General features: G+C 36.5%; 2 protein-coding genes across 54 annotated transcripts in view; one reads left to right on the top strand and one right to left on the bottom strand.

Annotated features, from left to right (window-relative positions):
- Positions 1–3,769: 3,769 nt before the first annotated feature.
- The window catches only part of LOC131218724 (uncharacterized), a 71,614-nt gene continuing 51,455 nt past the window's right edge, over positions 3,770–23,928 (top strand). For 13 of the 50 annotated variants that reach the window (XR_009157809.1, XR_009157810.1, XR_009157812.1 and 10 more), the window contains exons 1-5: positions 3,845–3,971; positions 4,177–4,229; positions 19,175–19,259; positions 20,347–20,448; positions 21,114–21,190. Coding sequence is in view for 21 of the 50 variants with exons in the window: in XM_058213471.1 (XP_058069454.1) it covers positions 3,933–3,971; positions 4,177–4,229; positions 19,175–19,259; positions 20,347–20,448; positions 21,114–21,146 (312 nt within the window). In the remaining 29 variants the exon portion in view is untranslated. The other 37 variants (XM_058213460.1, XM_058213461.1, XM_058213477.1 and 34 more) reach the window with 26 other exon arrangements.
- The window catches only part of LOC131218723 (MADS-box transcription factor 27-like), a 70,167-nt gene continuing 67,676 nt past the window's right edge, over positions 21,438–23,928 (bottom strand). Inside the window, exons 4-8 of one of the 4 annotated variants that reach the window (XM_058213455.1) lie at positions 22,296–22,395; positions 22,155–22,196; positions 22,021–22,062; positions 21,672–21,826; positions 21,438–21,572 (exon numbers count right to left, since the gene is read on the bottom strand). In XM_058213455.1, the coding sequence (XP_058069438.1) occupies positions 21,557–21,572; positions 21,672–21,826; positions 22,021–22,062; positions 22,155–22,196; positions 22,296–22,395 (355 nt within the window). In that variant the 3' untranslated portion in view covers positions 21,438–21,556. Of the gene's footprint in view, positions 21,576–21,667; positions 21,827–22,020; positions 22,063–22,154; positions 22,197–22,289; positions 22,396–23,928 lie in introns of those variants that run through there. The other 3 variants (XM_058213454.1, XM_058213456.1, XM_058213457.1) reach the window with 3 other exon arrangements.

Raw genomic sequence — 23,928 nt, 5'->3', positions numbered from 1 at the left:
TTTTAGTCAATGTTGGCACTATGACTTACTGTGTCACTGGTTTAAGTCAATATTATTAGATGTTTTGAAATGCAATAGAATAAAATAAGTTCTAAAAAGTCCACATCATAAGATTAATCATAATAGTCCTGTATTGATCATTCAATATTTATAAAAATCCAAAATTACATGAAACAATTCCAAACATGTGCATGTAGAAGTTGTTCAAATCACCATGCCGATCTTCTGAAGTAGGATCTCCCTAATTTATCTTAGAAGAATGAGAGGTGAAGAACGGACATATCAACCCTTTGTTAGGGGTAAAGGATTGACCAGAGCAATACATAAGTGAAACCCACATGCCCTAAGGCATGCACACATGTGAGGTGGGTACACTCTCTCTTCCTTTCTCTCTCACACACACATGATCTCTCTCTAGTTCAATTATAAATGGCCCTTCAAGGGGTTTAAGTGTCTAGGTTTTCTTACTTTTTTGGGACTCCTCTTTCTTTAAGAAATGATTTATTTATGAGAAGAAGTTAAAATTTTAGGAGAGATAAAACTTACAGTATTTTACCACATTACAAACCTCGGCATTATTCTATGGTAACAAAAGTTTGTTTACCTGCATTTTTCCATACAACCTAATAAACTAAACTTTTCTACTCTCCGTGGTCATCATTAGTAACTAACACCCATATCGACGTAAGGAATGAATCAATAAATCTTATCCATTCGATGTCCATTAAGCATAGTTTAAAAAAAAAGAAAAAAAAAAACAACAATTGACTTCTTATCCATTCGATGTCCATTAAGCATAATTTTTTTTTTTTTTTTTTTAAACCAACAATTAAAAATAAAAGTCAATTGTTGAAAACTTATGATTAACTAATTGCTAACCTTTTATATATTGATTGGCCTTTAAAGAACTTAATGAATGACTGAAAATATAATTGATCCACTATTAATGTCCAAAGTAGACCAAGTACTTCCCTTTGAACTATGAAGACTTTAACATTTGCACCAAACTACGTTCACTTTTGTTAGCTACATGGTAACCTTATAAAACGAGCCGAGGCACATTCAATCAAGACCTCCCAATCCACATATCATCCTGTCTATATGGATGCATTAAACTTAGTGCATTCGCAAGTCTTTTACTCTAAGCATGATAGGGCTATTGATCTAAATAATATTTATCATTAATTTTGTCAATAAAAGTGTCTAAAGGTCTCACCAAATCACCTATATTCATATTACACTCACACCCGATCTCATACAAAATAATTAAAATTAAAGACTGAATCACCTATATTCATATTACACTCACACTCTCATGCAAAGTAATTAAAATTAAGGAACATCAATTCAATATTGTGTATGAAGGTTGATGCTATCTATCCTAACGAGAAGCTAGTCGCACAAATGACTAACATCATTATCCTTTACACCAGAACATGCATGTGATAATGGCTAATAGGATAATGAGATTCATGGCTGGCATTTCTTCATTGGCTAATAATTAGTGTCAAATCTCAAGTGTTCAAGGCAATCAATGAAATTCCTCTCAAACTTATATAAATAATTAAGTTCCACAGGCACCAATAAAGCCAATGAGTAAATGAGTCATGTATACAATCGAATGTGACCTTAGTGTAAGGGCATCTATAGGCCACAGCAAACACGAGTCACTCAAGTCAAGTCAGCTACATTGAGTTAAGCTAGGATTCAGTTTCTCAGGGACGTGGGTCCCAAGTTAGGTTGACTTGCCCGAGTTTCCAGTTGACCGAGTGATTTTTAAAGTGAAGGATCAAGCTCATCCTTACCCACGTCAGCATAGAGTCGCAATCCATGGTTAAAAGGAGTTGTGCGGTCTCATGGGTACTGTTACATCTGGGCGATGGGCCACTTGCAAGACCCTGCCCTCATATATAAGTAGGAGCCATGGCCTGTGGTCCATTTGTTTCATCGTTTGTTCCACATCTAACGGATGGATATGCATGGTTCTTAGGACTATAACACAAATCAAGTTGTCCAATTAATTTCAATTGTTCATTCAAATCCGAACGATCATTTACTTCCTTCGTCTAACTTACCAGATGCTATCTGATCGGTCAGATAATAAATAATTTCAGAATATTTTGAGTTACTTGGTGCATGTAAAATGGACCCACAATTTGGACGGTTTAATTTAAATTACATGTACACCGTGGGGTAATTTCTAAGCGCATGCATTCGAAGCTTCGATACCATGCTAGACTACCGAAGTTTTATTCCAACATGAGACTCAGCCATTTATAGCTTATTCACCGGCTCCGTAAAATGCAAGCTGCTACCCAAGTCGAGGAAAGAGCGCGAAAAGACGCTCCGAAAACGGACGCGGTTTGGCTACTAGCTAGGTAGCTGTGTCAAAGCTCTGTGGGCCCTACCATAACGTATCGGTTTTATCCACGCCGTCCATCCATTTTTTCAGATCATTTTAGAGTATGATACCAAAAATTAGGTTGATAAAAAACTAAGTTGGACCACACCACAGGAAAATAGTGTTGACTAAATGTACGCCGTTAAAAACCTCCTAAGGCCCACTATAATGCTTATTTTCCAGCCAACCTGTTGATATGGTAAAACAATATGAATGAAGGGAAAATACAAATATCAGCTTGATCCAAAACTTCTCCAAAAAGTTTTCAACGTTCAATTCTTACTGTTTCCTGTGGTATGGTCAAGCTAGTGTTTGGATCTATATTATTCTTGGGTTCATGACATAAAATAAGCTCGAAAAATGGATGGACGGCGTGGATAAAAAAGATACATCATGGTAGGACCCACAGAGCTTTGACACCTGACACCAGCTAGCTGGCCGGTGTTCGAGTCACCAACCAAACCGATGGATGACGTGGAGATCAGGTGGGGGCATCCTCTCCTGTCTCCACTAAAATATTTGATGGAAATTCGTGCGAGTATATTTGAAATGACTCTTCGCGAAACGACTACCAACATGGATATTATAAGAAAAATCTGATCCATTCATCCAAATGATCTACTTCAAAAATACTTATTTATGAAAAATCAATCTAGTAAACTCCTCAATTTACACAGTTTGTAAAGATAACAAATGAATAAGAGAATGATCAACGGCCAGTATTTAATTTACAGGCCCAATATAAAAGATTCAAGAATCTACATTACTGAAACAGAATTCTAGTTGCATGCCCCATCTTATGAGTGGTCTAGATCTTGTGCTTGTCTATGATGCTGGCAACAGCTTCCAATCATGTCCACGATATCCTCGCGCGAATCGCCTAACTCTTTCTTAACCCCATTTTAATACAGAAAGCTCTGATACTCTGGCAGGGTGAGCTTCATAAGCATCTGTATACGTGAGCCGTCTAAATCGAGGGCTCAGCTTTATAGAGATCATAAACCAATAATTGTACGGAAAGAATATCTTAACTCCCTGGTTGATGGACATCAAATGGACGGTTGGAATTGAAATCTGTCAATAGTTTCAATGATCGAACAGATGTCCAGTAATCAGAGCTCAAGATCATCCACAAAAATCTTATTTTAGGCTGATGGAATATCCATAATGTTTCCCAATATCTGGGTGGTTTAATCTACATTACGGTAATGCCACGTCGAAATTTTTTGAGTGCATGCGCACGAACTATCATACTCTGCCAGAGTATCAAATAACTCTTCCATTTTAAAACCTTCAGCTATCAATGTTTCTCTGAAGATATTTTCTTCCGTAACCTGTTTCTCTCTCTCTCTCAAGGTACGATTCTTCTTCCTCCCTCAGAAGCGAGATCTGCTTTTCTTCCTCAATTCCATGTCTTTCCATGTTCTTGCCCTAGATCTTCGCTTTTTTTTTTTTTTTTTGGCTTTCCCTGCATTCCACGCCTTGAAGAATCTGCTAATCCCAATCGTCGATTGCTGAAATTCACGTTCCCATGCTTGCATTCCTTGCACCAAACGGAGTTTCATTCGCTGTCCGTTTTCTCAGATTCTCGTGAAATGATTCGTAAATCGTAATAGGGTCTAGAGAACGGATTTCGTGGAAACGCGTTCTTAACAATGCATTTGTTTGAGTTTCCGTTTTAGAATGCATTTGCAAGAATTTCAGCAGCGTTCGTGTTTTTTAGACATCAGTTATTCCCTTTTTTGTTATTTATTTCGTTATCTGAATCTTTTCAGGGGAAAATCATATCCGGAATGGAATTCCACTTCAATGCGCTTCTAATTTTCAGGTAAGGATGAGTTCTCATTTCTATCGAATTTTCTTTTGCTTTCACATCATTTGCTGTTTCCGATCATCTTGTATTATTTGCATATTTTGTGGTAGTGATGAAGAAATGAATAGAAAAAAAATAGACATCTGCAGTATTTCATGCTTTGCTGATTCATGTTTCTTTAGATATTGTGTCAAACTTAAATTCAGGAATGATCATATACGACTTATGAGCTATGTGAAAGGTGGGGCCCACCATGGGGATCACCTGGTATGAATACCAGGCCAGTCCACATGATGTGGGCCAAACCTGTAGTTCGGGACAGATTAATGGATGCCGTTTATTTCAGTGGTGTGGTCTTGTGTGATGAGGGCACCGGGAATGATTTTTGTGTCTAGTGATCTTGATGGTGGGGCTCACCTTTCACATTGGATTGGGCGTCTATGTACAATACATTGGTGGAGAGAAGTTGTGGAATGCTAACTTAGCATGTTATGGGTTGTATTTGATCATTTTCCTTTAAATTTTATGTATTTCAGCACTAGAGAATTGTTGGTATTGGTTGATAGTGAAGATGGAATTGATTATGGATATGGGTTTTAATATAAATACTGTGTTAGTGGCATTTTTGTTTCTGATTTTTGGGTTCACAGTAATACCTTCCATGGCAATTTTTCTTGTGTGTTCTTTTTTATTTTAATTAATTAATTAATTAATTATTATTTTTATATATCTCTTTTTCTTGTTTTGATTGATAACATGGTAATTTTTCTTGGCAACAATATAACAATATTCACCAAAAAGAAAGTTAAGACTACCAAAAAAAAAAAAAGAAAAAAGAAAAGAAATATGTAATCATTGATATGAATATTCTTTTACCCTTGGCTTATAGCAAAGGTGATCCTGTAATATTATCATCTATCTCAATGGCCCCTAATGGCATGTTGAAGTTGATCGATTCCTGAAATGTGTTGTGTTTTATTATTTGGGGAACAAGATTAGCTTGAATCATGTGATACACAACCAACTACAACCTTTCTTCTGGGTTCTCCTATATACACATTGCAAATGACATGCGTGCTGATCAGTCTAAAAAATACATTGATTGGAAAACCCCAACCGTCCATTTAATCACCATTAAATGGATGGTTGAGAGGAAAATGGTCAGTGATCCAAATTTATCAGGCAAAGTCAGATGATTGAAGTAGTCCAATCAGTGTGATAGGTAGGTAATGCTGCATATGTAGGTAATGTCCAACAATTTGGAAAGGTCCAAAACTAGCATTCACATGTGACACATGTACTGTGGGTGTGTTGAGACTTGTAAGACAGGCCTGCATTCATTTTTCCCTTCCAAAATTGTTTATGTTTATGTAATCGAAGCCACTTTTCGTAATAGGCATGGTATTGTTGTTATGGTACTGGTGTTGTTAATTTGAGAGAGTTGGGTTGGGATGCTTGTTCAAAAGTTTGAAATTGAAGTTGGCATTGAAGATCGTTGAAGATTGTTAAGGCATTTTAGGTCATAATGGCTAGTATTTCTACCCTAGAGGTGCATTCTATTGTGCTTCTATTCTTCAAAATTTCTTTCCTTGTATGTGCTTATGATATTGTATTACAAGAGGTGGGAGGCATGAACCTAAATTTGGTTGATAATGTTCATTTTTCTTTTATTGGTGAGAAAAAAAAAAAGGAAAATTGAGGGGACGAGATTGATTAAAAAAAAAAAGTGACGAAAGTGGATGATATATTTAATATGCATCTATGTTAGGTTACATACATTACTTGAAATCCTAATTAAGTTCTTGAAAAAGGCTTGCAATGTTAAAACTTGCAGTTAAAAATTTAAGGTAGAGATTGTAGTTAAAATTTAAGTAATATTTGGTAAAAACTTGTCAAGTTTTTCCTTTTCATTTGCAAATAACTTGTGCAGAATGCGAAGATGGACTTTTCAGTTTTTCTTAGCTCTTCATGTTGACAAGTGTTTGAATGGTCAAGCTCGAGTTTGTTCAAATCAGCATTTTGAATAGCACTCACAGCATAGCGGTAGCGCTTGTAGCGTAGTTATGATGCTACATACCATTAGTAAATAGCGTAAATCCGTTGTAGCATACGCTATAGTGGTTGTAGCGTATGTAGCATGTGCGTAGCATATGTAGCATACAATATGCCTTTAAATTTATTTTTTTTTAAAATAAATGGTAATTATATATTATATTTTTTTGAAAAGTTATATTTTGTATTTTGTACTTAATACTCTCAACTTATGGGATTTTAATTTCTTTTCATACTTGTGACTTGTGATTTCTAGTAAATATTATTAATTATAGTTTGCTTAAAAAGTTGTCGATGTGATAATAATTTGATTTGGTTTATATATGTGAATTGGCTTTTGATAAATGATGATTGATAACTTGTTTGAACATGCTTATACTTAAAAAAATAAATGATCTTTTAGGCATATATATATATATATATATATATATATTTGTTTTTTTCCTTACTATTTATTATATTTTTTCTATTTTTAAATTAAAAAACAGATGGTGTAGCATACGCTACATGCTACGCTACTTACACTATAGAGGGTTTACCGCTATGCAACATGCTACTGCTATTTAAAAAACTTGTCGAAATTTGTGATAGGTTGCTATGACACATGTGGGTATGTGGCATATGTGTGAAAATGATTTCTATTTTAGTTTATTCTGATTTTCATCTAATTGCTAGTGTAAATAACCCAGGGGTATTTATGAATTTTATAATATGAGGCTAGTCTTGGATTTTGATCTCCTTTTTCAATCTTAGTTACTTTTAGAATTAAGGTTTAAAGAATTGTCCAAAACTAGTATATATCGCACGATACGTATTGGTATTGTCCTTGAATGATACAACTGTATTGGCTCATATTGGCACGAAACAACTGAAATGGGTAATGCGAGCCCATGTTGGTGGTGAATGATACTATTACCCAGTATGCCGATGTTAAACCTTGTGTAGAATGGTTGATAAATAGTTTAGTGGGTCTTTTCTCACTAGTCACTATAGAAGCTTGCTTTCATTTGGCATCTTGAGAAGGAAGAAGAAAGAATGGCGGATGATTGTTGGAGATTCTCGATTTGTTTTGTATTGTAATCTTGTTTTGGAAACACTCCTTGTTCTTTTGGAGGATCTTAAGAATTCTTTTAATGCGTGGTTATGTTCTTGGGTTGTGTTGGTATGATGAAGACTATGGAATGTTGACTAGTTTGAAGGGTTTTGTTTTGTTTTTGTTTTTCTTCCATTTTCCTTTTTCTTAAAAGCCTCTTTGTTCTCTTCTTTGCATTCTTGTTTTGATACTCAATACTGGGCATGCATGCAAACTTAGATTGCTCTACCTTCAAAGTAGTCATTGTTAGAGTATAGGATATGATCTATAGTTGTACATGTACAACTTTACATGCTATAAATAAGTATATGATGGTTATGGATGAATACATGTATATTTGTTAAGATTTCCCATTTCTTTGTATATATTCTTGTCATTCTCAATGGAATAAAATATACAATACTTTTCACGATGTAGTCCCTAATCTAACATGATATTAGAGCCATGTCCTTGGCCCTGATTATAGCTGTTCATCTCACTCGATCTAAGGTATTCCATAACGGTAATGGTGGTTGTAACGGCCATCACCGTAACCTTTATGATATAGACCATTATGATATTTTTTATTGAATAAAAAACTCGAAAAACCTGTGTGTGCCTCATAACGGTCTATTATGGGGCCATTATAGCCTTTATAGGGTGCATAGCGGGCCGTTACAGACTTTATGGGGGGGGTGTAATGAGTTGTTATGAGGGCTATAACGGCGGTTACAGACCATTTTTTTCTTTCAAAACGGCCGTTACAACCCTATAATGTGTAACGACTGCCACTATTAACTTTACGTTTGCCTTTACGGCCTTGTAATGATTGTAATAGCATAACATGCCTCTATCGCCATCATTGACTTCTATTTTCGAATGTCTCGATAACACCATTGGCATGTTCATCAAGATCTGGTGGAGTTAATGCAGTTGATGCTTATAATATCATTAGCAATAATCATTGTTGTCATCCCTCATCATCACTTGCTAGTATTAGATTTTCCAGTTGCAATTCCTGTAGCCCATCTCCAATCAAGATTCGAGCTAGAATCACATCACTATTGCTGGTGAAGAACCTTCACCACACCTCACTGATCTTTATCTTTGCATCACTGCCCGAACACAACGCCGCACCCACGACTTGTGGGAATCCTCCACCTTATGGTCCTGATTCTTCCACCATTGTCCCTGTGTCGCGATCAACCACTACCTCGTTGTTGTAGCCCGTTGCCTGCTCTCTATCTCTGCTCATCTCCATCAGATCCGGCACAATAACTAGATCTCGATGTTACCCTTTTCATCCATCCTTTGTAACCCATCTTCCTCATTCTTGCTCACCATCTATATTGGTTTGCCATTATTCGTCCACTGTCACCGTTACACCATCATCTGCTAGTCACTGTTGTCAGCATGCAGTTGATTGCAACTGCATCATCGCCATCTGAAAACCCCTCCTTGTTGAAAACCTCTTCGTAGATCACCATTATCATCACCTTCGTCCATTGCCAAACCCATAATCTTTTACAACTTTGCCATCTCCTCCAACATACTTTCTTGAATTGCTTGTTGTTGACTGCAAATCGATCATCCCCTTTGCTATATGGGAAGAACCTATATATGTAGAGTTGTACGCGAACCGAGTTAGCTCAGTTAACTTGCTCAACCCGACTCGAAAAAGCTCGATTCGACTCGGTTCGAAACTGAGTTCAAGCCGAGTCGAGTTGATTTTTTGAGCTCGAAAATATTTCAAGTCGAGTTCGAGCCGGCCTGAGCTCGACTCGACTTAGATTGGTTAATAACTCAAACTTGGCTTGAATCATTTGACTCGGCTTGACTCGGTTCAAATGATATAAATACCACAAAAAAAAAACCCTACCCCTCTCTTTCACATACCCATCCCACTGCCCAAATTGTCGAGCTCGAACCCTCTCTCTCTCTCTCTCTCTCTCTCTCTCTCTCTCTCTCTCTCTCAGTCCGCCGTTCATCTCTACTCGGCCGTCGCCGCTGCCTTGCCAGTCTAATCGTCCGTTACTGCCATCCGTCTATGCTTGCCCATCGCCCCTGCCATGCTCGTTTGTCACTGCCTTGCCCGTCTGTCCGGTAAACAATTGAACCCTGTGATCTTTTTCCACCCTCTTTGTTGTGATATTTGGGAGTTTAGCCGGACCGCCCCAGATGCTATTCATGGTTGGCAGCCCGATCGCCAGTCGCCAATCGTTGCATTATATATTATATATTATATAATTAAAAAATATATTATATATTATTTATTAAATAAAAAATCCTGAGCATGCATAGAATTGTCCTATACCCAAAACATATATATATATAATATATATATATATATATATATATATATATATATATATATATATATATATATATATATATATATATATATATATAACCCTAAAACTATAGAGATGGATGGATGGATAGGAAGAATAGAAAGATTACTTGATAATAATACATTTTTTTGGTTTCTATAAGATTTTTTTTTTTTAAATGTAACTAAGAAGAAAATATTACATATAATGCTGAATTAAACAAATTACTAAATTTCTACTTTATTGATTTCATCTCCGAGAGCATCTTTGTTAATTAAGCTTTGCTCTCTACTCTCCGCTTTAAACCAAGCGCTCAAGCACACTAATGCAGGGGCATTTTCACACTAGGCTCGAGTGGGTGCCTATGGGATGCAGGGGTACACTCGGGGTGGGTGTCCCATGTGAGGTGGGTGGTTCCTGTGAAGCAGAGCCCATGTGAAGTGGGGCTCACCGGGGGGGGTGTTCGGCCGAGGTCCTAACCCATGGGATGTAGGGCCTAGGCTATGAGATAAAGGGATTGATTCACCATGCGTGTCCCGCATCACACACGCAACACTCTACCGTCTTTGCTGATTATCAACTCATGTAGTCATCCAACATGTGACTAAACGCTGATTCGGATGCCACTGTAGAAACTGGAACCGTTAGTAGATTTATCGCCATGGCGGAAAGGGCAGAAAAGCTAGCTTCATGTCCCCTCAACCAGGCGAAAACATAGAAATGAGCAGCTTCATCCGAAGTATGAAAAATGAGCCCTTCATTTTCAAGATAAATAGCTAATTCAGAGAATAAATTACCAGATGATTTACCTATTCTTCTGTTAAAAATAAACCAAGATTGATCAGATCCAGTTAATTGCGGGGTAGTGGTAGAACTTGTTCCCACCATAGCACCTAACTGGTTATGATATTCTTCAAAAAGTTTGTTTAATATTATCCTAATAATTGACATATGGGTTAAACTATCAGTATTCATATTTTTGCTACATTCCTCTAGAAAAACTTTTAAACCATGTATTTGATTCTAGGGTCCATAATAAAAGCTAAGCAAAAAATTATAAGAATCTCTCCAAAAATTTAAAAAAATTTCTTCAATTATTGCACATATTTCTTGAAAACCAGCTATATTTTGGTAATTTGAAAAAAGTAAAGTTATATTATATAAATGGTTTATAGTTTGATTAGATGTTGGATAGTAAATACCAAACAAAGTTGTGGTTGCATTATAAAAGGCTTGTAACAACTCTTTTATTATTTTTGCAATGTCCCAGTTTATATTAGTTGTTGAATACTCAAAATCTCTGCTTAAGCAAAACTCGGTTATCACATCTTTAAATTCATATGAAGCCTCTAAGATAAACAAGGTGGAATTCCACCGGTGTTTAACATCTAATGAAAATATTTTAGCCTTTTTACTTGCTGTTGTGCACATGACTTTAAAGTCTTGATATCTAACAAGAGAAGTAAAAAATAAAACTTATTGATTGGCTAATACGTTCTATGTGAAGTCTAATAAACGTTAAACCATCCTGCACAACTAAATTTATGACATCGTATGTGGACAATTTTTCCACTAACGTTAAGGGGGGATATGGTTTTTTAGAAATCCAACTGCTAAATCATTAGATAAAGCATATATATATATATATATATATATATATATATATATATATATATATATATATATATATATATATATATATATATATATATATATATATTCTTCTGAATTCCATATTCTCCGAGGCTATTGAGTGTAGCTGAACCTATTTTAGGTCCTGAGTGAGGGGACTCAAGTAAAGAAGACATAATTATTCTTTTCTGAAATCTCCAATCCGAATCTATCCAATAAGCAGTTGTGCATATATAACCTAAATCTTGATTGGAAATTCATAAGTCTGAAGTTAGACTTATTTTTTCCTGGAATATTTATAAAAGGTTTAATTAAATCATCGTTCTCCTTTGCCCTCCTGCAGACACATAGTCGTCAAATGGTTAAGACCGTGTGCGGGTTCGGCCAAGCTAAATGTCGATGGCTCCTCCCTCTCTAATCCCGGCTTGGCGGGTGGTGGAGGGATTTGTCGGGATCACTCCGGGGGACTACTTTTCGCGTTCTCCCATGGATACGGGTCAACCTCCAATAACATTGCAGAGCTGCGGGCTCTGCATGATGGTCTGAAATGCTGCATTGATCTTAGCTATCTTAACGTCATCGTTGAATTTGACTCCGAGTGGGCCGTCCAATGTTTGAAGACTCGCTCCTCCCCTTCCTGGAAATGGAATTATTGGCTCATTAGAATCCGTTCACTTTTCACCAAGGGATCTTTTTCGCTGTGTCACATTCTCCGTGAAGCTAACGGTCCAGCAGATAGTCTAGCGAAGCTAGGAAGTAAGCAGCAAACTGATAGCCTCTTCTCCACTTTGTCCTCTCTCCTACGATTCATTAGAGGGCAGATTCTCCTGGATAGAACAGGGCTGGGTTCACTCAGACAGGTCCAATGAGGCTTGGGCCCTCCTTCTAGGGAATTAGTAGGAATGTTCTGTTGCAGTTCCCTGGGTTCTCCTTAGTTGTGTAGTTTTCTTTTTTGCTTTGTGGATATATGATAGGAGTGGTCCCCGAAATTTTTGTGGGGATGTAATATTCAACATTTTCAATGGAAAAAGCTACTTGGTTTAAAATAAAATAAAATAAAATTTCAAAGCATTGTTCTAGCAGTATTTCTTAATTTTTTTAAAAAATGGGGGGTAAACGAATTTCAAACCATTTGTTTGAAATTCTTATTTTTTGCAATAGTAAATGGTTTAGTTTTAATTATAAATTTGATGAGTTCTACCCAAGCATTGGCTTGGTTAAAACTAAATGTAGATAAGCTGCTCCCTTGAGAGGCTTGACTAATTTGGGTTTGTTTAGAATCTTTTTTCCATGTTTTGGCAAACATTTATCTAGATGATGTTTTAGGTGGCCAATACCCCCAAAGGAATTACAACTATATTGGCTTTTACATAAAACAAATGACCTTAGACACCATTTGACCCTCATTATTTTTAAAATTAGTTACTTTCATATATTTTCAAACTTGTGAAGTACGGGTCCTTTTCGAACCAGTTAATGATTTTACAGGTTCTTCTTCCTCTCCAACTTCTTGATTTAAATTGGGGTTGGGGAGATGCGGGGAACCCGTTGATCCGTAATTAAGGATTTTTTGGTTAATATACTCTAATTCTTCAGTATTAAAGAATCTAACATCCATATCTAATATATATTTAATAAAAAATATAAAAAAGTTATCTTAATTATAGTAAGAATGGTGATAGAGAATGAGAATTAATTATATAATATGGGAAAAAGTAGCCGTTTGAGGGCCATGCTGGGCTGATCGTTAATCGTACTAAATGAGTCGTGTCATGTGTCATGCCATGGGCCATGCCTGGTAGGCGTTACGAGCCGTGCTTCGTGCTGTGTTGCGGGCTAGGATATTGAAGCCCGACACAACTTGCTATTTTACCGTGTCGTACCGTGCCCGGCCCGACAGCCATGCAGGGCTGGGCCGGGCCGTGCCATGGGCCAATGGGCCATATTTAAACCCCTACTCCATACAGACTTCTTCATGTAGTTCTCCATGCAGAAATGCATTCTTTGCATCTGGCTGAAGTAGTGACCAATCAATATTTGCAGCTGCAAATATAATAGCCCAAACCGAATTGGACTTTGTCCCTGGGGAAAAGGTATCTAGATAATCTACTCCATAAATTTAAGTGTACCCCTTGGCAACTAATTTGGCTTTATAAAGATCAATTGATCCATCAGGAAGAAATTTTACCGTGTAAACCCATTTATACTTCACTGGTGTCTTACCCGATTGAATAAATAACACTCATCTCCTCACCCATAGCCCTTTTCCAATTATTATTCAACAATGCATCCTGAAATAACTTATGTAAAGACACATTACATTAGACAAGGCAAGAGCAAACTTTTGATAATTTGTAAACAAGTGGTTAAAAGTTAGAGATTGGATGAAAAACACATGAACATTTATCTTTATAAACCACAATGGAAAGATCATTAACCATTTCTGTAGACTTAGAAAGAATGAAAACCTCATTAGACGCAGTAGCTGATGGTGTCGATGTAGAGGGAGTAGTTTGTGTTACTTGGTCTTTTCTTTGCTTTTTGTAATATGTCTGTGTGACATCCTTTTGAGGTGGTAATTCCTTAACAACAAAATCTTGAGGATACATATTAGGTAAAGGAACTTCCACAGGCGTGACTTTTGCAATGCGTTCAGTTTTATCATAAAGTGGGACACTTTCAAAGAATGTAACATTAGTTGTCACAAAGTGCTTTTTGAGTGAAGGATGATAACATTGATAACTTTTTTGGGTACGGGAATATCCTAAAAAGATGCATTTAATCGAGTGAGGTGCAAGTTTATCTTGACCAGACCTAATGAGATGGACAAAACAAGTACAACCAAGTACTTTAGGAGGAATGGAAAATATTGATCTATCAGGACATAACAATGAAAATAGGGTTTTTCCATCTAAAACAGATAAGGGCATCCTGTTTATCAAGTGACATGCGGTAAGAATTACAACACTCCAATAAGATTGTGGAACATTTATTGCTAATAACAAAGCATGAGTAACCTCAATCAGACGTCTATTATTGCACTTAACAACCCCATATTGTTGAGGTGTATAAGCATGAGAGGTTTGATGGATGATACCTTGACTTTGTACATAGGTTTGAAAGTCTTGAGATAAAAATTTGAAAGTGTTATCAAATATAATAATACATAAATTTGCACTAAAATGAGTTTTTATTTTACATCGCGCCATGTGGATTGAAGTCTACTGGCTTGGATGGATGAGTTGCCATGCCTCGACTCGCTAAGATTCTTTAGAGATAGATATTCGCCATCAAACCACTGAAGGATGCTATATTAGGCTAAGGATAGCATGATACATGCTAGTGAGGGGAATCTACTAGATAATATCTCAAGAAATCCTCCAAGATCCTACATGGCCTAAATCTCACATGAAGCTTCGAACCTTCTCGACTGGTTGTGTATGCTGCAAAGAGATGACAAGCCCAAGACGAACTCTTTTGGAACTCATATGGCAACATTTGGTGTTGGCATCGAATTCTGATACCTTGGATAAATTCGGTGTCTTGTATATGAAGGCCTTTGGCTTTAGGAGCAAAGCTGCTTCAGTGAAATTTGAATCTTGGGACATGAGCGTCCACAGCTTATGCCTCACACTTAGTAAAAGTGAACTTCAAACACCAACAAATCAATTTGCAATGATCCAATGATGTCCATGAAAACTCACTGAAAAGAAACACACATAAGAGGAGCAAGAGATGACAACTCTACAAGAATTAAATCCTAAAAGCCTCTTCAAGAGCTACATTTAAAGGGGTATAATACATACAAATAGCGAATCTAGTAAGAAAGGATTCTAACTTACTCTCTGTGTGTGAGGTTTGTTATTTTCTGTCTTATTAATTTGTTTTATTCTGGCCATATAAAAGTAAATAAAGAATTTTGCTGAGAGTTCTACCATAAATAGGGTAAAATGATTAAATATGTATTGGTTGTATCAACCCATCCCATGATGTGGGGGTGTGCCACTGTCCCGGGTTCGCTAGTAGGCGTATTGACCGGTATAGCTTGTATTGGCTTCACCCTCGCATAGGATTGGGATGCATTAATGCATTTTTTTTTTTTTTTCAACATTTTTTCTCAATTCTCTCTCTCTGTTCATTTTGAGCTACAAGGAATGGTTGTTTGGGGTTTTGGACCAGATCTATGCCTTTGTTGAAGATTGTTGAAGATCAAAACACAAATAAGAGGGCCCTTTTACAATGAAGCTGGTGAATCATTCTGGGGAAACCTGAAAATGGTCTCTCTTTTTTTTTTTTTTGAGTTTTTTCTTCACCTTTTTTGTTGTTTTAAACCTAATTGGTTATTTATGTTTGATTAGATCCTATTTAGTTGATTTCTCAAATTTCTATGTTTTTAGCCTATTTTTGCCAATCTTCATCTGATTGTAGCTTTATTTTGAAATTTCTTGCAGATTATACACGATTATGTTTTTTGATTCTAGATCTATGGAGTGAAGAAATAAAAGTTCATTTGGGCATCTTTGGGATTTTTGGCAATTTTGAGTGTGGTTTTACTACCCATTTGAAAATTTTGGGTATTTTCTTGAAATTACTTTGAACGGGATAGTTTTAACTATTTTCAACCTAATATCTACTCATTTAAGAGAGCAATCCTGCATTTTATGCTATTTTTGTAATTTTATTTTTTAATTAGTGTTTTTGCTGAGTTTGCCCTTCAGAAGCTGATTCTAGAATTCAGTGTATTTGGGTACTTTGTTTTGATGATAACATAAGTATGAAATGTTTATCGATTATTTATTGGTTATTTTCTTTGTTATGCTGTTTTTAGTGTTTTATATCTTTCTCATTCTAAAATTACGATTCTTTCTCATTCTAAAATTACTGTATGGCTTTTGTATGACAACATGTACATAATTATTTCTATATGAAAGCAATTATTTGTTGATTTCTTTTTTATTTCCTTTTGTTTTCATTTTCGTTTTTTTTTTCTTTTTGGGTTGGTTAGATGTCAGTAGGTCAGAATGACGTAAAACATTCTTACCAAAGAATGGTTTGCTACATCTTTGATGACAAGTAAAAAGACTCCAAACACAAATTGTAGATTCTTGTGTTTCCCATTTTTGCTTTCTTTGATTTTTATTTTATTTTTTTTGGTGAAAAAAAATTCACACTGATATGATTTGATACACCTTGCGTCATCACTTTTTTTTTAGTCCTGGCCACAACACCCTTTGATACTGAAATTTGGAGCTTTGATGATGAATTAGAAGTTTCTTTAAATTTGGCATTTTAGAAAGCCTCAAAGTCTTCCATTCAATGGAACTAAAAGGCAATAGAATTGGTAAAATACTTCAACTAAAAAATATCAACCTTAAATATGAATTGAATGTTATGAATAGGATATACCTGTATCCACTTTCTTTGGATTGTGAGACATGGAACCATAGCCCCTTTACTTCTATCTTGTTTGTATTAGTATCTGTACTTGGGCATCATAGAAAAAATTCTAAGTTTGCCATCAACACCATACTATAATTCAAGGCGTGAAAAGACAATTTGTTAAAAGCTTGTGATTGAGATAAAGGTGATGTTAAAAGCCACTTTTTAAGTAGGTGGGCAATAGAGACTAAGAATTGTGCCTGTTAGGAGTGAGTTGGTTCAAGTTGAAGGATCTAAAAGAGCAAGGGGAGGGCTCAAAGGGACATGGGAGAAGGTAGTAAAGAAACACTTGATGACCTATGGTTTAACTGAGGATATGGTCCATGGTAGTGTGTAATGGTGGAACAAGAGTCATGTAGCCGACCCCAATTAGTTGGGATAATTGGGATAATAGTAGATGATGATGATTTCCTTTAGGTAAGGATTAAAAATAATCTTAGTAACAAACAATCATAATCTTTGATACATGGTTATGATTAACAAAATGAGGTGATGCCATTTTTAGGAGTCTACCCAATGTTGTCGAATCGCATATGCAATCATGTGCGATCGCATATGCCTATGCGCATATGCGATCGCACAATTGGTTTGAAAGTACAGGGTTGCATGGGTATTTTCGTCATTCCACATCAAAATAATCTTTTTGTGGCCAGTTGGCTTGAAGAAAGTTTCCTAAATTATTTAGATTCAAATTCTTTGAGAAGTTCCACAACAATATAATTTCCAAATTTCCCTTTTCCAAACTTAAAAAGAAAAGAATGCAAGTTTGTCCAATTCATTATGGCGTAGTCATTTAATATACTCCTAGCTTCCTTCACTTTTTCCCCCCTCAAAAATGGGAGAAATGAAATAGTGCAAAACCCATTTTCTGAGGTCTCCTAATGTTAGGTAACTTCCATCTAAATCCCTGTAAGATACCGTAGCGATCCTCTATTAACATGAAACTCATAGAAAAAGGAAGAATTTGAAATCAATTGAATGATGGAGGAGATTTGATGCTACTTTCTTGTAGGCTTTAAGGTTTCTTAGAAAACACTATAACTAAAAATCTTCTTGCAAGTTATTAATGCAAATCAAAGATGATCAAAATAATTTATGAAAATAAAAGACTAAGAGAAAAGGGATATCGTTCCAGAAACAAAAAAAAAGGAACGACAGAAAAGAAAGAACATAAATGTCATGACCCAACCCTAAACTATGACCCTGGTTTTATGATGATAACATAGAGTAAGATTGAAGTGTACTTGGAAGAAATAGACTTTGTTGGAGAGGATTCGACTATTAGATTCACATCTTGGCTATGTTTAAATCTCTTGTTGTACTGGTGGTTGAGAGTACCCAACATTCAACCCCAAACTACCTTTACTCATTAGGAATTTGCTAGGGTGCAATAATCTGGGCTAGCATGTCAGGCTTCTGGCCTAGCTTGGACTTGATTTTTAGTTATGTGGGCAGCGTGTGATTCTGAGGTCCTTGAAATAAATGGATTGAGCCAGGGCCTCTATTTTGACAACTCTGTCTACTGATGTCCAGCCCAAGCATTCCCATGGTCTGGCACAGGCCTGACTTTCTAGCTTGTGGGCGACCTGGTCTGAATTTCATGCTCGACCAGTAATTGGGGAGGATTGGCTGATCTTGACCTGCCCTATGCTGGAAGCATTAGTATTTGATTTTGCAGATAGGCTACATAAGCTCCAACAATGCAAAAAAGCTTCTTGCCCAAGCATGTACTTATGCTTTTTCCAGTTGTGGTACTGTAGAAATTTTCAAGTGAGTTTTGTTTTCCTTCTTTTTGTTAATAGTGTATGTAGACCCTTTTCCCTTTCATAGCCTGACCAATGGTGGTTCTTTATTTCATGTTCTATTTATATTCTTTGTGGAATGGAAGTTCCTTATCTTCTTCATACAAGTCATTTGTCTTTTCCATCTTAACTCAAGGTTTGATGTATTATCCGATTCCATTATGTGTCATCCGATACCTGTATGTATCACTGCTATTGCCTGATACCGGTATTGTCCATGAATGACATGGTTGTACTTGTATCAGCCTAAAACAGCCTCATCTAGGGGCGGTACAGGGCAATACAATCCCGTAGTGGTGATGAACGATTTAATATGCAAAATCTGATTTGCAAACCATGTCTCAACTTCAGAAGTTAAAATTTGACTTAGACACTAGCTCATTTTGATGTGGAAGGCAATGACTGAAGAAATAGAACAACACCCTTGAATCGGTTATGTTGGCAAAAGGGAGAATGTACAGTAAGCTGCAAATGGGTGCGTTCATTAATATGCTAGGTGGATGAGACTGTTGATAGGTGTAAGCAAGGGTTATTGCAAGGGATGCACTCAATCCTATGGATAAATTCTTTGTAGCTCTTCACTCATGTGGTGAAGTTAACTCTGTTGTGGTTTTTCCTTTTGTTTCTGACAAGGCTTTTCTTCTTCTTCTTTAAACAAAGTTTGTCCTTTATATCAATTGGACAAGGAGGCTTTGGTTCTTTGAGAGAGCTCAAAGACGTGTTTGCCACAACTTCATCTGGATTTCTTGTTTAGCAGGAGAAGGGGAATGCATATACTTTGAAAACTGCCATCTATGGGAGCAAACAATCATTACTCACTTGGTATGAGACATTTAATGCTTCAATCTTGAAGATTTGATTATAGAGTAGTTCTAATTTTGTGTGTTTGTGAGGAGGAAGGAACCGTTATTGATACTGATGATTTAGAGGCATGCAAGATCTTAAGAAGCACGCGTGGTTATTAAAGATCTCTATCTTTTAAGATCCTGCTTAAGAATTGAAATCTCATGGTCAATATGATTAACTTCTGTCTCTCAACACATCTTGATCTATATCTGAGGTTGGCTGGCAAAGTTGATTTAGCTACCATCACTCTCAGATTACCAGTTCCTCAGTTTGATGCAATTTATGTAATCTTGAGATAGCTCAAGTGAACACTTTCTCATGTGTTTCTTTATGCTACGAGTGGTCATGTGCGTCTGTCTGCTTGAAATGACACTTACTGGGTTGGTTCTTCCGCTGGCGGTAGCTCTACTGAGGAATAATTGTTCTAAAGATCCAAATTCAACCAGTGGTTGTCAAATCTAGTGTTGAGGTAGAATTTGGGGCAATGGCTTAGGGCACTTGTGAGCTAATGTATGCAAAGATCCAACTTTTAGATCTGCATATTTAAGATGGTCTTCACAAGAAGTTGTTTTGTGATAATCAGTGTGCAATGGAAATTTAATGACGTCAAATGCAATGCAAATTCCATTCATGGGTGGTAAACTAGTTATCCATATTTTCTCGAAGTAACCACCAGCTTGTGTCATCCTTTAAATATGAATATAGGATGATATGCATATGAAATATCTGCTCTTCTAGATGTGCGTTGTTTTAAAAAATTCTCTCATTCTTACGAATCTTCTACAATTTAATTTACAACACAAAATTTCTCTTGAAGATATGATATGCTTAGATCCTGTTTTTAACTCTGTGGGACATGCACTCACACTCTTCATCAACATACTTTGTGCTAACATTCGGTAAATTCTTTCATTTGTCTCACTTTTTGTTACAACTTGCTATACGTTTGGTTATATCAGGAAGGATGTCTGCCAGAAACTGATGTAATGCTCATGCATCTCTGTTGTGGTGGCCGCCAATTCATGAATGCCTGGTGGAACAATCGTCACCAGTTCATGAAGGTGAACTTTAGAAGTTGATATTACTTTCTTTTGTTCTTTGTTTCTTCTTGCATAATCCAGTCACCTGATACCTTGAAGTCAGCTCCATGTTTGGGATTACAATGTCCTAACTTATTCTTTTAGTAGTGTTACTTCTAGTTTTTTTCTTTGGAAACTGAGATTCTCTCTCTCTCTCTCTCTCTCTCTCTCTCTCTCTCTTCTTGCTTAACCTAGTTACCTGATACCTTCTACCTTTTTGAAATGAGCTCCATATATGGGATTACAATGTCCTACCTTATTATTTAGAATTGTTACTAATAGTTTTCTGTCTAAAGTGTGAAGGGCAACTTTTGCTGCTGTTGTTGCTGCATAACTTTTGTGACTCTTGTTACCCTGATTCAGAAATGGTGATTGAGATGATTCCTTGTAGTTGCATTGTGTGCTGCTCGCTGCTTATTTTACTTCGTGTCGCCTGGTGCCATTTCCTTTATATGGGATCATTTCCGACACATGCATGTTTTTCTTGCATGTAGACTTCTCAATGCAGGGATTATGTGATGAACTTTGGAGGGTGGAGTCTTAGTTTAGCTCTAGTTTCAATGGCAATTGTTGGATTTCTAGAAGGCTTCGTTATGTCTGATCCATCTAGTGATTTTTATTTTTATTTTTATTTTTACTTGCATCAGGGATTCTGGCGGGAATGTTTTCCTGGACTGTAAAGTCAATATACAATTTTATATGGCCCTCATGAATACAGATGCAGGTCAGTATTACAGTCAGTGGTCATTTACTGAAGTCAAATCTGTAATTTTATATGCGCCTCACAAATACAAATATGGGTCTTAGACTTTCAGTATTACAGTCAGTAGCAATTTTCAGGATGACAATGACCAAAATAGAGAGAGAAAACTAGGCGCGGTATGCGCTTTATTATTGCTACATGGCTTTACATAGACCATTGGTTCCTTTGATCATGTCACACCATATCTAAAGGAAGTTGTGCTGCATGTTGATGCTGCTGTAGTTTAAGGACCCCATACTTACTGCAAGTAGAGTAACATTGTAACCATGGGTATGCCATTGATGGGAGGCCATGTAACATCCTTCCATGGTCCATGAGTCTCCTTCGTTATTGCAGCTGGAGTCTGCTGCAATTTTCAAGGCAATTTGTGGGACCAAAATTAGAAAGATAAATGTTGACATTTACTAAACTGTCAAGAGTACTGATGAGGAGAAAAAGTTACCCCAACTTCATAGCTCTTGCTGGCGTCTCATAGTTTTGTTGCTGAGGCTGGCTTAGTTGGAGATGGACAGGTACATGCAAATCCTCTCCCATGGTATATCCATTTGGAAGAAAGGGATTTCTGTTCACTCCACTTAAGTCTCTTGTTGCATAAACCTGAGACACGTAAAGTCATTCTTAGGCTGTCTATAACACAGCTCTTACATTTTACTGTGTTCAAAGATAGAAACTACTACAGAATATATATAAGTTTGTTTCTGCAGTTTATATGGACGTTTGAAGTTTGTGTTAGTTGTCGATGCTAATACCTTTTTATACAATTCCATATTTTCTCGATGAATGAGGTTTACCTTCTTATACAGTTCCATGTTCTCTTGATGAATGAGATTCCCCTGCAAATAAATCAGTGAAAGTCAGCTACTTGAAGTGCATCAGGATTTGTTTGAGAAAGAGAATAAATTGTAACCACTGTTTTCAAACTGACCTTTCGTTTTAGTTCTTGAATTTCATCAGTTAAAAGTTGGTCCTGCGAAAGTGGAAAGACTATATTAAAATTTGCATGTTATTTATATGAGTTTAAGGAGATAAAAGAATAACAACTGTGTGGGGCTGATGATCTTCAAACCTTCTTCATTCGGACGCCCCGCAAACTCATTTCCAGTTGGTTCTCTAGATTTTGCAGATCCTTCACACTCAATCCAGAAAGCTCTTCCCCCATTAGTTGTCTACAATTATAATAATAAAAGTATAAAGATTATATTAACCTTTACTCTAGGCATGTATTTCAAGTGTATATTATTGGTTAGAGATGGCTAGCTCTTTATTATAATTATTATTTTTATTATTTATTTGAAACGATGATAATATTATTTCACAAAGGCTGAAGCTCAAACTATACAAAAAGACTGGCCCGATCGGCTACAACTCCTCCCCACTGGACCGGCATAGAAACTAAGACCTTTGATGACAATGCCCATTCCATTGCAAGAGATTTTGCTTTATCAAAGACCTGGGAAGCCTGATTCTTGACATTTCTGAAACGTATATAATTCCTTTCCAGCCATAAAACCCAAATACCCACCAACAAGCACAAACGCTAGACTTTTGACCCACTTTTCGACCAACCCCCACCATACCATATAAGAAGGAAGTGGTCAACTGAAAGTGGTAAGACCCATTCTACTCCAAATGATCTGAAGAAGCTCTCCCATAATCTTCACACAAAAGAGCAATGAAGAAATAGATGATCTACCGATTCGTCATCTTGCATGCACATAAGACAAACATTCAAGAGAATAAAACTTCATTTTCGGAGGTTATCTATTGTAAACACATTTTTCCTCCCCACTAGCCACAGAAGAGCTGCCGCCATTGGAGGGGCGCCATATCGCCATATGAACTTTGACACACAAGCCCCATCTTTAGAGTCGGCCCCACTTAGAAACATGTAGAAGGATTTTATTGAAAAGATAACGAATTTCTCGCTTAGCCATTTCATTGAATCCATATTTGAAAGAATTGGAGATATATTTGATATTAGCTCCAACAATGAAATAAGCTCCACAATCTCTTCATCACCTAAATTCTGCTTACACAGTGGGGCCCATACTAATTCCTCCCCGACTATTGAAAAACATCTAGCTACCCTTAACCCCTCTTCAACCAAGATCGCCACTAATTGTGGAAAAAGGTCACTCCCCCCCCCCCCCCAAAAAAAAAAAAAAATCTAATTTGCTCTCCATTTTCCAATAAGAAGCCAACCCCTTCCCATACTTTGTGTTTTATTGAGGCCACCACTTTCCATACATGAGAGGTCCTATATAACGAAGACAACCTAGTCCACCACCTTGTTTCTTGAAGCCCATACTTCCTAACAATCATCTCTCACCACTGAGACCCCACCTCTACCCGTTTTGGATTCTTTTATATATATATGATTCCGAATCCACTTCTGAAAGTGATGAACCATAGGTGCTATTTGTTAAGGGTTTCCTAATGAAGGATTATAGTTTGGGTCATAAAGTTTATTTATTTCTACATGCATTCTTATGGTGCTTTACTAGGATATTAGAATTTGTTCGCAAAATGCTTTGTTTATGGCAAGGTATTTATTTATAGAGGTTATTAGAAACTCTAAGCATCTTCATTTAGTGGATGTGGAAAAATATATATGGTGGATCTCCGTGGGCCCTCCTTGTGTTCAAATTGTTATTGGGGAAGTGTGACTATATAATTTAGTTTTGGGGTGGAGCTTGTAT

The sequence above is a fragment of the Magnolia sinica genome, chromosome 11 (genome assembly GCF_029962835.1).
Source record: "Magnolia sinica isolate HGM2019 chromosome 11, MsV1, whole genome shotgun sequence".
Classification (NCBI taxonomy): Eukaryota; Viridiplantae; Streptophyta; class Magnoliopsida; order Magnoliales; family Magnoliaceae; genus Magnolia; species Magnolia sinica.
This window is presented reverse-complemented; position numbering and strand designations above follow the sequence as displayed.